Source organism: Vombatus ursinus, unplaced genomic scaffold (assembly GCF_900497805.2).
Source record: "Vombatus ursinus unplaced genomic scaffold, bare-nosed wombat genome assembly UNPS02014812.1, whole genome shotgun sequence".
In the NCBI taxonomy this organism is placed as follows: domain Eukaryota; kingdom Metazoa; phylum Chordata; class Mammalia; order Diprotodontia; family Vombatidae; genus Vombatus; species Vombatus ursinus.
The window spans coordinates 90,869,651-90,887,675 of NW_020954590.1; the positions used below are offsets into that span (position 1 = coordinate 90,869,651).

Sequence of the window (18,025 nt, forward strand, 5' to 3'; positions counted from 1 at the left end):
AATAAGTCAGGAGGACCTGAGTTCAAATCTGGCCTCAGACCAAATACTTGACACTTACTAGCTGTGTGACCCTGGGCAAGTCATTTAACCCCAATTGCCAAAAAACAAAGCAAAATGAAACAAAACAAAAACAAAACTTCTCTCCTCAAGTTACCAAGTACAAATAGACAATGAGGTAGGTCCAGGGGGCAAGCAGTCTGGATTACCTTTGGAAAATTGCAAAATTACTACAGTGTCACCAAATTTCTCCTAGAAATAAATGTCCATTTTTTTTATACCAGTATTCATTCCACTGGTGATATTATATGGCTTTGCAACATGAAGCAGTCCCAGAAGAAGTGAAGATGAATATCACACAGAAAGCAATGGCAAAGTGGATAATGGGGATAAGCAGGAAGAAACATATAGCAATATATAATAAAAAGCAAAAGTTACTGTGACACAGGTACATGTCATCATTAAAATCTGTAATTGACAGAGTTGTAAGGTTTGCAAAGTACTTAAATACTTAACATATATCCCATTCTGGCCTCGAAACAACCATGAGAGGTAAGTATTACAAGTCCCTTTAATTCCCATGGTACAGAGGAGAGAACAAAAGTTCAAAGTTATGTAATTCATCATTAATGCCACAGCCAGAAAATGGCAGAGGTAGTTTTCAAACCCAGGCCTTTTCCTTATTTCAAGTCAAGCCTGTTGTACAGTGGATAGAGTAGCAGGCCTGGAGTCACAAAGTCATCTTTCTGAGTACAAATCTGCCCTCAGACACTTACTAGCTGTGTGACCCTAGGCAAGTCATTTAACTCCGTTTGCCTTAGTTTCCTCATCTGTAAAATGAACAAGAGAAGGAAATGGCAAACAGCCTCAATATCTTTGCAAAGAAAATTCAAAATGGGGTCAGGAAGAGTCCAACACAACTGAAAACGACTGAACAACAATAACAAACGTTGGAGGAGTTTTGTCTTTTTTATAGTTTTTTTTTTTTTTTAAAGCTAAACAATAGTTCCCAGAGTCATTCTAGGGCTTGACCATAATGAAGAACATCATTTCATTGGATCATAGGATTTAGTGATGAGAAAATCTTAGAAATCATTCAGTCCATTTGCATTTGCAATGCAATTATATTTGCCATCACCCTTAAAGCCTAGGGAGATGTTTTATCTGTTGAGAATGGATGAATGAATGAAGTATGGTGCCAATGTTTTTTTTTTTTTTCTGGGTAAGACAATATTCTCATCAAGATAAGGTGACATGTTTATGTCATGGCACTCCAAAAACACAACTGAACAAACTCATTTTCAAGCTCTTTACTTTGTGCTGATACTGTCTTAGCAAAAAGGATGATGGTGTGATTTTCTCTTTGAAATGGGGCGCTTTCCACCCAAAATATCCTTTATTGCATGATGTTATATTAGAAGGGGAAGGAATATCTTATCTAACTTCTCATTGGGTATGGGATACTCATCTTCTGACCAGTGGTCATCAAACTATTGATTGAACAGTTCAAGAGACAAGCTCATAATCTATTAATACAGCACACTCTTTTTTCAGTTCAGTTTAATTATTAGAAATAAAAATCTTACTTTTGGCCAGAAATCTCTCTGCCCATGACTTCTACCCATCCCATGATGTTCACAGGCTCATAGTATCACGGTTTTATAACTGAAAGGGAATTTAGGTATCCACTTATTCCATGAATCAGTTTTTACTGTATTTTCTACTTGTGGCATTATTTCAACTCTATTACTCTACACAGAGTAAGTGTAATCCTCTTGCACGTGACAACCCTTCAGATATTTGAAAATGGCTATTGTGTCTCTCTCCTTCTCCGAATCTCCTCTCTTTTAGTGAAGTTTTCTACCAATATCCAGCAACAAATTTTAACAGATATTGAAAAATAAGGTAAGATCCTTGCATTAAAAAAAAAAAAAACCTTAAAAAACTACATTTTACAGAATGTTCTCTGATGCAGTTGGTTAATTCATACTAAGAGTGAACTTTTTTTCCCTTTCTCCTTAATGGCTATAGGGCAAAAATGTCCCATTGTTACAACCATTTTTTTTTTCTATTGTAACTCGGAGCCTGTAATCATTTATGTTTTTACAGAGGACCTAGATGATTTGAGAATGGAAGGAGTAACTACCCTGATGCCTTCTGGGAGCAAATTTAACCCCACTCGAACAGCTCATCTTCCTGAACCCCAGGCAAAGGTCACATTGAACATCTGCTCCAGGTGTGCCAGGTAAAAGAATAACACATGTTATTAACAGATACTTATTGGTGTTCACAGGATGCTTCTGTGGAGAGGCAGTACAATATAGTGGACAGACAGCAAATTGCTCTCTGACTCCTGAAGATGTGGGTTCAAGTTATCTGAAATATGTTGGCTGTCAAGACCATGCTCAACAGCAGGTGCTGATCTACATTGGTAAATGGAGTCTCCTCATTGAGAGTTCACTCTTTATACCAATAAAAGCAAATGTCTGGTTTTTAAAAAAAAATGTTTTTTTTTTTGTAAGGTAAGGGCCAGAAAGGGTAACCTCTTTTCAGTTAAGCAGGGGTTCTTAATTTGGGGTCTGTGGGCTTGTAAAGTAATGTTTTGATAACTGACTTAATTATATATCAATATAATTGGTTTCCTTGTACCCTTATGTATTTTATTTTATGCATTTAAAATACTGTTCTGAGAAAGGGTCCTCAGGTTTCACCAGACTGCCAAAGCGGTCTATTACACACACAAAAAAAGGTTAAGAGCGTCAAGATTAGAGGAAAACAAGTTTGCTTCTAGCTCTCTCTTTGGCAATAGAGTCCCTTCTGGAGTTTACCCTTTTATCTGATGCCACTCACAGCCACAGTGAACCTCAGAGGCTAGATTAGCCTGCTCCTGACTTCCCAGCTATTTTAAGCCTTTCTGTCTCTGAATTTTATTAGTGGACTGAGCTTCTGGAGATTTGCAAGGCCTGTTTCTGAATTTGAAAAGTTCAAAACTAATGTTAAGGCAATGGCATTAGTGAAAAGTCTGGACCTTTCAGGATCCTATTATTAGGATGCTATTAACTGCTTTGTTACACCTTCCTTACCTCTTGAAAAAAAATTAATCACTTTGCTCTCCCTTGGGTCTCGGCTGCAGGGAGCAATTTTGCATCCACTGTGGTGAGGCCAAACAAGTAGCCAGGTCTTCCTTCAGCCAAGTCAGCTCCCCACAGCAAGGCCAGCAGAAGCTCCAGGCAGTTCCTAGAATGCAAGCTTTTGTAGAGCCTAAATCTCATTTGCAAAGGGGCTTTTAAGCCTGTTTAAATGACAAAACTGGCCCTCTAACCCTTATGTAAATGGTACAGATTAGCAAACACAATACCAAGGCTTGCGGGTTTTATCTCCTTATCTTTACCTCTGGCTGTTCCATTGTGCAGTTTGAGAGGGGATTAAATCCAATGAAAGTAAAGAGAGAGTGGGGGGGGGATGTGGGGAAGCGGGGACCTGTGGGGAAATCAAGTCAAAGTTTTCTAGCCTATGCCCCTTGAGAGTTGATTAATAGTTACTTAAAGAAATATAAAAGGCATCTGTGACGATATGAGAGCCAGAAAAAGCATTGGCTTATACCTTGAGATTATTCCCTGAGATGCCAACTCAAGGCAATATGCGAGATGAGAGGATTGGTCCAGGAAAGTGGCATTTCTAGGTTGCAACTCACTGAGATTTTCCTTTGTCAGGACGTACTTAGGAGATGATTCAGAAATGCAGCACTTCAGTTATTTCCTTTTTTTTTTTCCTGTAGTTTATCTATGCATTTTCAAGATACGAGGAGGCAAGGGGTGTGTGTGTGTGTGTGTGTGTGTGTGTGTGTGTGTGTGTGTGTGTGTGACACAAGAGCACGTTAAGAAAAAACTCTCTATATACCTTTGGTAGGTATAGGGTACTTTGTCCCAGGAGGACTTTGAAAACAATTAGCTTGACTCCTGGTAGTCAAGTAGGAGAGAGGGCTGCCACCCTTAATACAGCTATAAAGAGCAGTTTGGTGGGAGGGGCAGATCCTCTCAATCTAAAGTGAACTCTGAGTTTAGATTTTCTAATAGAGAGAAAGAGAAGGGTAAGGGTTACTTAGAATTACGGAAGAGAGATTTGGGTAATATAAATAGCCCTTATGAGGCAGTCCTACCTGGGAAGAGCTGTTGTTTAATGAATTAAAGGAGATGCTGGAAACCTATCTGCTAATGATAACTTTGGAACACATGGATGCTTGTTAACATACTGGTTAGAAAGCCCAGATCCTATAAAAAAGAATGAAAATTCTAAGTTTTTAAAGTCTGACATTAAGTGATTCAACAAATATTCCTTGAGCATTTACAATATCCATCCATTGTACTAGGACCTGGGGGAGATTAAAAAAAAAATGCATTGGACATGGTCCCTCACTTCAAGTAGCTAACAATCATCATAAATAAATCATAGAAAACTCACAAATGTTGGCAATTTGGAGAAGATTCAGACCCTATTCCAAAAAGGATCTTGGTTCCAGTTGTTGGTTTTTTTTTTTCTTTTTCCCAAATGAGAATTGAATTGGTTTCAAGGGCCACTATTCCTTGCTTACTACTTGTGTGCCCTGGGTTAAGTTGCTGTACCTCTCTATCAGGTTCCTCATCTATAAAATGAGTACTGTGGATAATTTTAGTCTTCTCAAGGGTTCATTTGTTTAATTTTAGTTTTACAGAGCAGGAACTTGAAACCCTGAGAGGCAGTGAGCCATTAGATGACTTGCCCAATATGTAGTAAGTAGCCACAGTGATAAATGGCCAGGTAACTTGTAGACCAATCTTCCTTGCCCTCCGGAGGGAGCCATTCCTTATTATCAAGCAACCAACCAAACAATCAAATAAATAAAGGTGGGGCCAGAGTAGGGGCAGAAGAGGGAAAGGGTTTCAGGAAAACTAACCAACATACCCACCACGTATGTCAACAGCTGATTGCTCCACACCTATTGTCCCCCTACAGGTGTATTTTCTCCTGTCTTCAACAAGATGTTGAATTTTCATTATAATTGCATAATATTGTTTCATTTTCCCCCAGGTTCCTTCCATTTACATAGTGACATATTTGTAGTTATTTTGTCATTACAGTATAGACTAAGAGACTATCCATTCTTTATTTTCCTAGAATTATGTTCTAACAAAAATAGCTTGAATAAGTGGATTTAAAGCATTTAGGATTGTTTTCTTCTACAAGATTTTATAGTCATGGGATTTGACCTGTGTTCTTAACAGAATTAGAATGTATATAAATTCTTAAAAGTATCAGATAGTCTAAGTCTCTTCTACTAATATCCAGGGATTTTTTCACTAATTACTTTTCCCCAGCTTTGTTTCTTCTATTTCCTTGCACCTAACATTTGTATTTGAATTTCAGCTAAGTATGTGTTCTAATATGGAAACTGTACCAACATGCTATCAAAGTTACAGCTGTCATTTATTTGGCATTTATCTGGGACAAAGTCCCCCTCTTGTCAGTGAGGCCACTAATAAAATGACATATTATGGGATCATTTCACTACCTTATTTCAAAGATTCATCATTTTGTCAGTATAGGTGATCTCTCCACTAGGAGAAATCACCACCCTTTTGTAGACTTTGAGATGTGGTGGATGGAAAGCTTCAATTTAGGAATGAAACCTGATCCATAGATTTTAATTTCCCTCAATCTTTTTTTCCAAACATCTAAAACTAGCCTTCATAAAAAGTGGAAACTACTTAAGACAAGCTGAGAAGATTACCTTGTATAGGATGCCTCTGGAACTTTCTGCTAAAATCTTAAGTTTTTATTAAGCAGATGATCAGCAAGGATCCTAATAAGTTATAGAGGGTCCCCAAAGTCTTCTTGAAGCTTCAAGCTATTAAAACTAATGAGCTTACAACTGTACTAGGACTTTGTGGACACTCTATATACAGAATCTGGTAGGAAATGGACATCTCTAACAGCATTGTTGCTTTGTACTGGTGACATTTTTTTTTTACTTGAAGTCTCTGTTATTTCAATTGACCAACTCACCCTTCAAAAGATCTGGCAAATAAACATGTAGATCACCTCCCTGATGTCATGGTCTTCTTCGAGAATTAAGGACAAACAATAAATAACAAGAGTTGTGGTCATCTGACAAGTTTAGCCTACTCCAGCTCTGAACTCCAGAGCTTGAGAGATCCATCAACCTCAGGCCCTCAGGTAGCAGGAATTTCAAGTATGAACCAACCACACTCAGCTCATTTTCTTTTTTTCTTCATCCTGACCACTTCCCAATAAGTCACCCTCCCAAAAAACAGGGTTGATGATCTCCTCAAATTACTATTTGCACCAGCAGATTTAAATAATTTTAATAACTTGGGGATCTGATTGTTTACATTACTCAGGAGAACACAATTCTTCTAGGATGAAGAAGGGAAGATTTTCCTCTTTTGTTCTTCACCTGTCATTGTATCCTTCACCTGGGCTTAGTTAGCCTGGGCAAGGAAAATGTCTTCTACTTTCACTCTCAAGAGCAGCCCAGCTGCCAAGCTTCACTGTGCAGTCAGTTACATTACCACAGAAACAAGATGCACTTTAATTCAATATGATAAGCATTTTCAACACCTACTGTACACCAGGTACTATGCTGGGGATACCAGTTAGGGATATAAAGACAAAAAAGTACCAGTCCATGGCCTTGAAGGGCTTTTATTATCCTGGGGATAGGTGGGGAGGGAGAAGTATGTGTAGATATAGATATAGATACAGATATAGATATATCTGTAAGTATACAGATAAGTAAATGTAAGATTTCCCATTATGTTGTAGAGACGAGGGAAAGAATGGCTAAGAATAAATGCTATGCTATAGAAACACTGATAACATAGTCTCAAGATGCTCCTCACTAATTTTGTTTTTATTTAAATGGAATAAATTCAAGTCTTACAGATGTTCCAGTAAGAAATGGAATTGGAGCTATAGATTTTGATTTTCCTCAAAATTTTTTTCCAAACATCTAAAACTAGCCATTACAAAAGGTGTGAACTATATAATAAGACAAGCTGGAAAGGTTAGATTGTATAAGATGCCTCTGGAACTTTTTTGCTAAAATCATAAGTTTTTATTAAGCAGATGACCAGTAAGGATCCTAATATGATACACGGGATCCCCTAAGTCTTGGTGCAGTTTCAAGCTATTGAAGCTAATAAGCTTAAAACTGCACTAGGACTTTGGGGACACCCCATATACACAATCTAGTAGGAAATGGACATCCCTAACAGTAATGATGCTTTCTACTGGTGACCTTTTTGTGACTTGAAGTCCCTGTTATTTCAATTGACAAAGTCACCCTTCAAAAGATTTGGCAAATGGACATTTAGATCACATCCAATTCCTCTATAAAGTTTTATGAGTAAAGTATTGGGTTAAATATCAAGGATATAAAGAGATTTGTTGACTAAAATACAGCTGGGAGAATGAACCATTTTCCCCATAAATGTTTCACACACAGCTAGGGGAATAGATGCAGATGGAGTATAACTTAAGTGTTTTCAAACTGGAAAACAGTCCTACAGAAGAGCTAGCTTCTGAAAGACTCAGCCCATTGTAGGCTTGGCTGCATCTTCTGTCTTTTAAACAAAGGGGTGACATCATTTAGCAGGTGGGACAAAGCACGGTTCCTCAATAAATGAATAAGAATGGAAACATAGTTCTATTTAAATAGTTTAAAATAGTTCTGTTTAGGATCCCTCCCTCTGATCATCAGTGAAAGACTGGAAGGCAGAGCAATTTTTTTTTAAGTTTGTTTGGTAGAAGATACTGGTGTGTTCTTGTAATCTCTCAATATGTTTAACATACTTCTGAATTTGAACTTATTCATGAAATCCGTTTAGTTGGTTTCTGACAGCTTCCAGTAATTTAAATCCAAATACTTTACTGGGGAGAAATGGGTGGCAACCCTTGGGGGAGGGGGATCCAGCAGGGGCAAAATACATTTCAGCTGTTGCCTAGGAGTCATACTAAGATATTTCAACAGAGAGCAAAGTGCTTGTAGGTCAATGATACGCACAATTATCCAGGAAGTTTTTGTGGTTTGTTAAATTCAATCATTTGTAAGTTTTAAATGAAGACTGTCTGTACAACCTTCCTTCAACATTTAAAAATTTGTTGGCACGTACTTGAGTAGGCAGGTAAAGAATGATGATGCCAAGGCCTGAACAACCAAGACAGTGAAGTTTATAAGCTTTTTCAACAAAGACCACCCATTAGCTGCACATACCGGCTGCCATGCTCAGAAGTTAAATCTTGTTCCTGTGGACTCCTGCCAATGCATTCCTGCAAGTAAGAAGCTTTTTTGTTTTTAATGGTGCAAGGGCCGAATTCATTCATGCTTAACATCAGTAGCACACAAAGAGGGGTTGAATGTGATTTAAAGAGAAATGGGATTATAGAAAACATACAGTGCTACAAGCTTGAAAGTTCTGCATGAGAATGCCTAAGAAAGCACCCATTGCTTCCAAATTGATTTCCTCCTCTATGTGATATATAATCAGCTAGTTCTATTTTGTTCTCCTCCAGTCTGGCCACTTATCCCCAGTATAATATTTTGGTTATAGTTGCAGAATAACCTGATAAGTAGTAAAAATAACATGAATGTTCTCTGTGGATAGTATGTTGAATGAAGGACAGATAGTCAGCTTAAATCATCCAGCTTTTAATTGAGCACCGAGTGAAGTGGAAAGAAGGCTAGACTTTGTAAGAAGTCTTGGGTTTGAAACTTGTATTTGCCTACTAGTAGCTATGACACTTTGAGGTAGTTAGGTGGCATAGTGGATACTAGACTTGGAGTCGGGAAGGCCTGAATTCAGATCTTGTATATATGGATTTCTATTGGTTTGGAGTCTTATTATATTTATATATTTTTCAAAAAAAAATTTTTTTTTATGATTTTGAAAAAAAATTAAAAGTTTGACTCACACCCAACAGTTTTTCTATCCTCCATCCTTCATGACTTTCTTATCATCTGTATATAATTTATCTTGCAGTTTTCCCAGATTTTACATAAACACACACACAACACACACACACACACACACCTTAAACACTTATGGTAGTCAGTTCTATTCATTTTTTTAATATTTACTGTGTACCTTTTCACACATGGCTCTCCATCTCCTGTCTTTGTGCCTTTGTTCTGCTTGTCTCCCATGCCTGGAATACTTTCTTTCTTTCCTTTCATTTCATGGAATCTGTGGTTTCCTTTTGTTTTGTATTGGATCTAATATAGGTGTATGTGTTTATTTTCAGACATACACACATCTACATCTACCTGTACTTTCTCCTACCTATAAATTATAAGCTCCTCAAGAGCAGGGACTGTTTTACTTTTGCCTTTGTTCCCCATAGTCCCTGCCATTTGCTTGGCTTATACTAGTTGCTTAATAAATCCTGACTTTTTCAAGCATATAGAACATAGTGCTTGGGTGTAGGGAAACCAGGTAGTAAATTTTATGAGGGATCCTTTTGTCCTCATAAAATTTATATCCTTTTGAAAAAAAAATTGATATCTCTCTTTTTTAATATCATTACCAAAGCCATCCTTCTCTCTTCCCCTCCCCAGAGAACCATCCCTTATTGTCAACTGCATGACTGTACTCTCTTGACAGCACTCTTAGTTCAGCTTCAACATGGGAAGAAATGAGGCACTCACAAGTCTTTGAACATTTAGCCCAAGAAGGATGACTTGGACCTAACGGTAAAAATATGCAGCAAGGATACAGGAGCGCTGAGCCTCTTCAGAGGCTGCACACCTTTACTCTATATGGAAACATGGCTATTGCATCAAGGAGGGAAATATCACTGCTGCAGGCTTCAGAAATTGACCAAGTCTAAAGGAGCTAGATTCCAAGCTCGGGCTTTTTATGCACTTAGAAGACCAGAAAGCTGGGGCCAAATATACAGAATAATGAAGCCCTAAGGCAGCTTTGTCATATTTTTAGATAAAGCCACACCAAGTTGTGGGTGAAAGGAAAGAATCTAACCTGAGGCAGGGGAAGGTTTGTCCTATTATATACACCTTATAACAATAAAAAAAAGAAAGAGTTTTAGTGGGGGGAGGTAAGGAAGTTCAGTTAAACTCACCCACATGTCAACTTAGTCTGACAGTACATGCACTGTCATACCCATAGTGCTCTACTTTTTCAATGAAAGGACAGAGATACATTTTCTCAGCCATTCTTTGGAGCTTAGTTTAGTCATTATAATTATAATGCTGTCAGTGTTGTTTTTGCTTATTTCTTTTTCTTTTTCTTTTTTTTCATTTCAAATGGTTGTGATCTTTGTTATTTTGTCTCCCTGGTTCTGCTTAATTTACTTTGCTTTAATTTAGTTTCATATACCCCAACATGCATATTAAATTAGTTTATCCATCTGTGTCTTCCCAGACAACTTTCTATTCTTCATATCCTTAATGTCTTATAGTAATTATTATAGTAACTCACAGGAACATTCCTGTAACTTCATTACTACAGTTTGTTTAACCACCAACCCCTCACTCCAATCAACTACTACTTATTTTCCAGTTCTTTGTTCTTACAAAAGTGCTGATATAAATAAAAATAAATAAATAATATAAATAAATAAATAAATGAAAATATACATAGGTCCTTTCTTTGAAGTTTACATTTTGGTAGATCAAAGTTCCTTTCTTTTGGACCTCATTGATTTAACAGCTATAGTCACTCAACTTTCATAGGTTTTGAGAACCTAAGGTCACCTCTTTGTCATAATCAGACATTTAAGGTAATGCAGAATAATAATAATAATAATAATGATAATAATAAAGCATTAAAATCTCTCTTGAATTTACTCAAGATTATATTTGATATAATTATATGGTAGAATGAAATTGATTTTGAAACAGTACATGATATAGTATTTTCTTATTGATATAGTTTCATATACCCCAACATGCATATCAATATTAAATTGATGAGACTATTTTGGAATAATCCTTGAGAGGCAGCATGATGATTTGGAAAGTCTAAGCCCAGTGGACTGTAAGTCAGGAGACCTGAGTTCTATTCTCAGATCTGCCATTAACTTACTACAAGTCATTGTGCAAATTATTTAATCTCTATAAATCTATTTCTTTATCTTTGAAATAGGCAGCATGTTGGCACAGTGGTCAGAGTGCTAGACCTAGAGTCAGGAAGATCTAAGTTCGGATCCATCCCTTAGACATCTGACTTGCTATGTGACCCTAGGCAAGTCCTTTAACCTTTGTCTGCCTCAGTTTCTTCATTTATAAAATGGGAATTATAAAAAACTTACCTTATAGGGTTGTGTGAGGATGATATAATATTTGTAAAGGGCTTTGCAGACCTTAGAGTGCTATGTAAGTGCTATTTTTATTATTATTATTATTATTATCATTACAATTAGACTAATTTACATTATCAACTGATCAGAGGAGGCAGCTACAGAGTTGCAAATGAAACTCTAGATTTAGAATCATGAAACTTTCAACTCAAATCCTGGCTCTGTCATTCTATAAGTTATTTCACTTCTTTTGGCCTCAGTTCTCTAACCTGTAAAATGAAGGCCTTGGACTAAATGATCTCCAAGGAACTTGTCAGCTCTAAATGCTCTGATCCCATGAAGATAACGTCTAAAAGAGTTAACTCAAGTCACATTAAGAAGGGAACATTTCCTGACTCCTAGTTAATATATTTTCTAAATAAACTAACTTTCATTGCATGAAGTTAGTACTTACAGCAATTTTTTGCATGTGGTACAAGGAGCAGTGTGGGGAGTGGTGCATGCAAGGGAGTGGAAGTGTACTCTGAGTGTACATGAAGCTGCTACTGAAGGCCCTTGTGTACTCTCAGAGTCCTTTAAATTTTGGCATCCAGAGGCAAAGTTCTGCCTTCGATATAGCTCTGAGTTATGTGTAGGAAATATAGTATTACCAAGAAAAATAAGAGTATAGAAATACATGGTTATAGGCCAACAGATCTCTGATCTCATCAATTTGGAAGTTCCCTCCAGCAATAGAGATTCATGCCTGCCATCTTGGGCAACCTTTGTCCATGTTTTCCCATAAGTTCACCAAAGGGGGGCCAATCAGTGTCCTGGAGGCCTCCTCTTGGTTGTCTAACTGACATACTTCAATTTTTCCAAATAACAAACCCATTTTATTTTCCTATTATAAATTTCCTTGGTGACCTTTTTACTACTATTCTTCTTCAAAGTTCTTCCAGTTAAAATGATGTATGTAAGTATCCATGTGTACATACATATACATATACATATGTATGTGTATTGATCCACAATATTCTTAATCCATTCGGTCTTTTCTGTGAGGATAATCAGACAAAACTTTGGTTAGTTACAAACTTTTTCTATGAAACTCTATGATGTTCCAGGGTGCTATTCTTCCAGTGTGACATGCAAAAGTGAGAACATCTGAATGGCCTTACCATTAGGCAAGAAATCCTCTCCAATTTGGTCTCTATGGTGGGGCTTCTCCCTCACAACTCTGACAAGTATGCCACTCTGTTTGATATATCATCTAATGGTTTATAATGAGAATGTCACTACCCATGGTTAGTTCTATTGTTATATCTTTCAATGAGTTGGTTCCAGATTTGGAACAGTAAAAGAGAGGGGAACAGGCTACACAACCCTTACTTCATGACTCCAACCTTCTCATGGAAAGAAAGGCCCATCATCTTCTTAATATTACCATTTTACTTACATTAATATATAAAAGTGAGGTGAGGACTCTAATAGTCCCCAGAGAATTTAAATAAATGTCATTCGTAATTCGATGGAAAGGAGCTAGTAGGTATGAGAGACTGTGACATATGACCAATAAAGAACTCTGAAAAACAAGATTAAAGAATACCATCAGGGAAATGTAGGATATGTAGAGTATATGGGCTGGTAACATGTTGAGGGACATGGGTGATAGAACAGCCTTCATGCTCCACTGGTAACTTTACAATGTCAGAAGAAAACAAAGAAAGCCTCCTGCATATTCAGTCAATCCCTTATAGCAAAATTATGGAAGGACAGGTCACATGGTTGCACAGGATATATAGATATTAGATGGATTATTAGAGGGAACTCCCAAATCATTGATATTACTCATCCATTTGACCATTTCATAGTATTTATTTTCAAATACTTTCAAGGAATCTCTGCTGATTTTGATTTATGGAGGGGAAATACCTTCCCACTCATGGAAAAAATAATCCTTTTAACAACTATCATTAGCTTTTTTCCTCAGACTATTGCTAGGGGCCATGGCACTGTGGGTAGAAAACTAGGCTTCAAGTCAGAAAGACCTAGGCTCAAATCCCACTTCAGTCACATATTGACTGTTACCCTGAGCAAAGTCATCAATGGTTCTCAATGGTTCTCAGTGGTTCTCAGGCTTTTTGGTCTCAGGACCCCTTTACACTCAAAAATTATTGAGAACTCCTACTAATGAGTTTTCATTTATGTATGTATGTATGTATGTATGTATGTATATACACATAAGTTACTATATTAGAAATTCAAATGTTTTCATATTATTGTGAAAATGGTTTTGACATCATAACCCTCTAAAACAGTGTCAGGAACTCCCCGGGGTCCCTGGACCATACTTTGAGAACCACTGCCCAGGACAACTTTCTAAGGCTATAAATAGCCAAGAAGGTGCTTTTTCGGAGGAATTCACCATACTAATGAAATCAGAAGTCCAGTCCTTATCCTTGTTTAAAAAATATCATTAGGTAGATGGTGCAACAAATATTAAATCACGACACAGTTAATTATTGATATGATAATTAAGAAAGAAGTCTCACTTCAAAAGTCTTCATACTGAAAGCATTCTCACACATATCTAGTGCTCTGCCATAGTTTATGGGTCACAGATATATGACTAACATATTAATGAACATTCACAGATATGGAATTGTTCTGAGTACTATCCAAGCTAAAGTACATTGCATCTGCCTAACCCAAGTGTACAATTTAAAATAGACAAGTGGCAGAAGTGTAAGTGAATAAAACTAACATTTATAGAGAATAGTAAAGTTAGTTCAGCACTTTTCTCACAAAGGCCTTGTGAGGCAGATAGGCATCTTAACAGCACATCTACTACTCTGAAAGTGAAAAAATGGCTATATCCCTGATATAAAGCTAGAATAAAATAAGAAAAAGAAAAGTGACTCTCAGTCCTTTGAAGTTTTCTTAAATGATCTAAGTAAATGATGTTCCTCTAGTTCACATTTAAGATCTTAACAGTTATGTTCAGCCATTGAAAGTTAGACTTAAACATATTTGGAATTTTACTTCTTTTTCATATCATGCAATTTCATTTCTAACAAAAATATACAGAACTTGGAGGGGTCCAGAAAAAGCACAATCTAGAACAATGACTTTCAAATAATAGACTGTGATTTGGAGGATTAATCTCTGCAGCCATGGATTCAAAGCATCTGAAGTCAGCTCAGTGATCTCAAGTCTAGATAAAAACTGTTGTCAAGGAGAAACTAATGTTACATAATTAATTATTCACTCTTTTGAGTGAATTTATCTAGATGCTGTTATATGATGATTCAGTAGCTCATTAAAAAAAATTAACTAAAGATGGACATAAAGAAAACCAAAACCACCTACATGAACAATGGAAAATGGCTCCTTCAAGGTAAATTATCTGTGTACTTTCATCAAGGTTCTGTAAATTCATCATTGTGGTTATTCTCTCCAAAATGAAGATGGTGATGCTTTACAACTTAGTAGGTGAACCTTTGAGAATCACTGTGGCTGAAAAAGTCATTACCCTGTAGTCTCTCTGAGGCTATGAGCTTCTCTGAATTGAAGTAGGTTAGTCCTGGAATAACAATTACATATTTCTCAATTGAAAGGGAGAACAAAAGAAACAAACATAAAGTACCCAGTGTTTTGCATGCTTAAATATTAAGTTTTGGTGCTTGCATGTCACTGGGAGGTAATCCTGAAATTCCTCAATTGGTCAGGGCACCTGAGATCATTTCTTTTCTTGTTTTTTCACTAAATAGCTACACGACCATGGGCAAACCAGTAGGCCTCTATGGGCCTAAAATGAGGAGACTAGATTGTAAGACTTCTGAGATCTCTTTTTTGTTCTAACATTCCATCACATCAATCTCTATTTTGTCTTTGAAGACATAGAAACTGAATAGGAGGTTTAAAAATTTGAAAAGAAAAAAAAATCAATTGTCAAAAGAGTTACATTCTCTCACTTTATCTATTTGTATTTCCAGTGCTTGGCATATAGTAAGTGCTTACTAAATGTTTTTTCATTCAAAAGGCATTCATTTAGCAGGCTGAGTGGGATTTTCCACTTTCTTGGCCTTAATTTGCCATCAGAGAGGTGATATAGAGTTAGCCATGGATACAGACAGACCAGGGTACAAGTCTTGTCTCAGACACATACTGGCTTCTTGAAGCAAGGCAAGTTACTTGAACTCACAGTATTCTGGGAAACTGTCTAAGGCTATCACTGACAGACAAGATATAGACCCTCATTGATAGAGAGCATTTTTCTTACCAGAAACTTCCAAGAATCACTGAAACCACAGATGCCATCCTTGTTAGCCTAATTGGCCATTGGAGTTTTCTTGTCTTGCCAAATTACATTGTTTAGACATCATCCACCAGAGACCCTTTCCCCACTGCTGCAAGAGCGTTATTTTCATTTAGCAATGTTGATGGATTGAAGAATGGTAAATCTGTGGGTCACGTTACTGTTATCCCTCTGGAATTATATGCAAAGTTTATCTACCACTAAATATCAGCAGGGAATCTAGAAGCAAACTACCAAACAAAAAGAGACAGCAGTGTGGCTATTGTCTGATTCTGTCCTATTTTCCATGGCCATCCATGGTGTCATTATTAGCAACAATAAATCAAGATCTAGTTTCAGATGTTTGTACATTTAGTTCTATCTGTAGTATATCAGACAATTGTGTTTCTTCACTCAATGACAGATGGCTCAGATATGAGTGGAGACAGGATACTGGGGATAAAGCAATTGGCCAAAAAAGCCTCACCTGCTGCCAAAGAGGTAAATGCACCACAGTGGCTTTCTGTAGACAACTGTAGTAGAAATGGGATTGATGGGGTGTGTAGGAATGAGTCAAATAAACTACAAGGACAAAAAATCACATACAAACTATTTTTATTTATTTATTTATTCATTCATTCATTCATTTATTTATTTTTGATATTGTCCTTTCATTCTCACATTCCTCAAGCAATTATTATCATTGGATATGGACAATGTGCACAATTCAACTCTGGGGGAGATAAAAAGTTAAGGAAAATATAACTCATTTTGCCCTTAAAAAAATCTTTAAAATTCAGGGGCAGCTAGTGCTAAAGTCAAAAATATAGCCTAAAATTGAAGCACAGCGGATAGAGCACCAGCCCTAGAGTCAGGAGAACCTAAGTTCATATTCAGCCTCAGACACTTGACACCTACTAACTGTGTGACCCTCGGCAAGTCACTTAACCCCGATTGCCTTGCCCCCCCCAAAATTAATGAAGGCAATAAACTAGATATATAATTCAAGTAGCATTTTATTATTAAATCCAAACTAAGTACTAAACATTGTGCTAGATGCTGGAGATACAAAACCAAAAACAATTTAATTTAAAACAATTTAATTTAAAAAAGAGGAATAAAAAAATACCATGAGATCAGATAAAGGAGAGATTGTTTCCAGATGGAAGCTCAAAAAACTCCTTGCAGGAAAGCTGGTGTTAGAACTAGACCTTGAATAATAATAATAATAATAATGATAATAATAATAATAGTGATGATGATAATGATAACTAACATATGATTTTAAGGCCTGCAGAGTACATGTGTATCTCTACCTATGTCTGTCTATCATTTATCTATCTGTCTATCTATCTCTCTGTCTGTCTATCTATCTAATCTCATCTGATCCTCACAATGACCTTACAAGGTAGTTAACATTATCTTAATTTTTATAACAAAGGCAGGAAACTGGGGCAGAAAGACATTAAGTGATTTGTCCATGGTCATACAGCTATTAAGTGTCTATGGCACAATTTGAACTTAGGTTTTCCTGGTTCCAAGTCTACCACTTCTCTTCCCTAGGCTGTTACAGGCCAAGATAGAAAAAGGAGGGAATTCTAGGAACAGGTAAAAGTGCAAAGTGAGGAGATAGAAGAACCCTGGCCATATACATGAGGCAGACAGTGGTCCAATTTCACTAGCTGGTGTTGTCATTCTTCATTTTCAAAGAGGACCAATGGCATCACAGGTGTTGTCTTGACTTGTGCATGAATTAAATTTAAGTGAGACAGAGTTGTGCAAAGTAGTCATCCAAGGCACTGAACATGCTATAGCTTCTTGGAGCCAGAAGTGAGAGTTGGGTGAAGATGGATACCAAAGGTGGATGAGCAGCCCTGATCAGGGTGGCCTAGCACCACTGGTTCGAGGGCTTGACTAGAGGGTAGAGTACACAAGAAGGAGGAGGAAGGGAAGGGTATGAAATTAAACAGATTGTGGAAAGTCACAAAAACCAGCCTTTAGAATCCAGTATCTCTTTGCAAAGTTTCAATTAATGGAGGACTATGTTGAAATCTGAACCTTATGGAAACTAATCTAGCTTACTTCTCAATGGATTGGAGAGTAAAGCAGCTAAAAGCAGACTGACTTCTTAAGACACTGTTGCAATAGTTGCAGTGAGGAGGTAACTGGGACCCGAAATAGGATGCTGGCAGTGGGAATGAGGAAAAGACAATATCAGGAGATATGGGGCAGAGAGAATGTATAGGAATTGATGACTGAGTATGTGGTCCTGGAGATAACTCTGAAACCATGAGTGTAAATGAGGGGGAGAATAATAATGTCATTGACAGACATTAGGAAATCAGGAAGAGGGACAAATTTAGATGGGAAAGATCATAGGACCATAGATTCAGAGCTGGAAGGGTTCACTAATTCAACCCCTTCATTTTATGAATG

At 37.0% G+C, this 18,025-nt stretch overlaps 1 protein-coding gene across 2 annotated transcripts in view; it reads left to right on the top strand.

Moving 5' to 3' along the window:
• Positions 1–18,025, top strand: part of LOC114054098 (uncharacterized protein C8orf34 homolog) — a 393,219-nt gene that overhangs the window by 220,761 nt on the left and 154,433 nt on the right. For both annotated transcript variants that reach the window (XM_027877212.1, XM_027877213.1), the window contains exon 8: positions 2,107–2,242. In XM_027877212.1, coding sequence (XP_027733013.1) covers positions 2,107–2,242 — 136 coding nt within the window. The remainder of the gene's footprint in view (positions 1–2,106; positions 2,243–18,025) is intronic.